The sequence below is a fragment of the Phytophthora parasitica genome (genome assembly GCF_000247585.1).
Source record: "Phytophthora parasitica INRA-310 unplaced genomic scaffold supercont2.44, whole genome shotgun sequence".
Lineage (NCBI taxonomy): Eukaryota > Oomycota > Peronosporomycetes > Peronosporales > Peronosporaceae > Phytophthora > Phytophthora nicotianae.
In genome coordinates, this window is record NW_008649030.1 from 193,086 (window position 1) to 193,563 (window position 478).

The following is a 478-nucleotide window of genomic DNA, read 5'->3' on the forward strand; positions in this document are numbered from 1 at the left end:
GAGGTATTTCGTCCACAATTTCCATTTTGACATGGGTACTCGATCTTCTCCTCTTGTAAACCAGCTGTGTGTGCCACAGAAGGTGAGTACTCGATAGTCTTCCTTTTGGTACTCGGAAGTAGCCGGCGTCCTTTGACTGTTCTCTCGCTGTTCCAAGCCAGCAGGACCGAAGAAGAGCACGATGACGACCCGATTCGATTCGTGGCCTCCGACCAATGGGTGCAAAACTTCATGACGCACAACAATCTAACGCTGCAGAAGCGCACCAACGTGACCACGTTGTCGGATGAAATACTGGTAGAACGTGCGGTTTCCTACATGCAGTTCTTGACACTTCACAAGCCTACTATGAACCGGGAGCGCGCGCTGCTCATGGATGAGACGGCTGTGTACTTTGAGGACGCAAGAACAGACACGGTGGATGAAGTCGGAAGCAGACATGTTGTCGTCCACTCGACTGGATTCGCATCCATGCGCA

At 51.7% G+C, this 478-nt stretch overlaps 1 protein-coding gene across 1 annotated transcript; it reads left to right on the plus strand.

Moving 5' to 3' along the window:
• Nucleotides 1-231: 231 nt before the first annotated feature.
• Nucleotides 232-417, plus strand: PPTG_23602 (hypothetical protein; the record flags this gene model as incomplete). The annotated part of the gene is made up of 1 exon (XM_008912032.1): nucleotides 232-417. A coding segment is annotated over one exon (186 nt), but the record flags the coding sequence as incomplete, so codon positions are not given.
• Nucleotides 418-478: the final 61 nt, after the last annotated feature.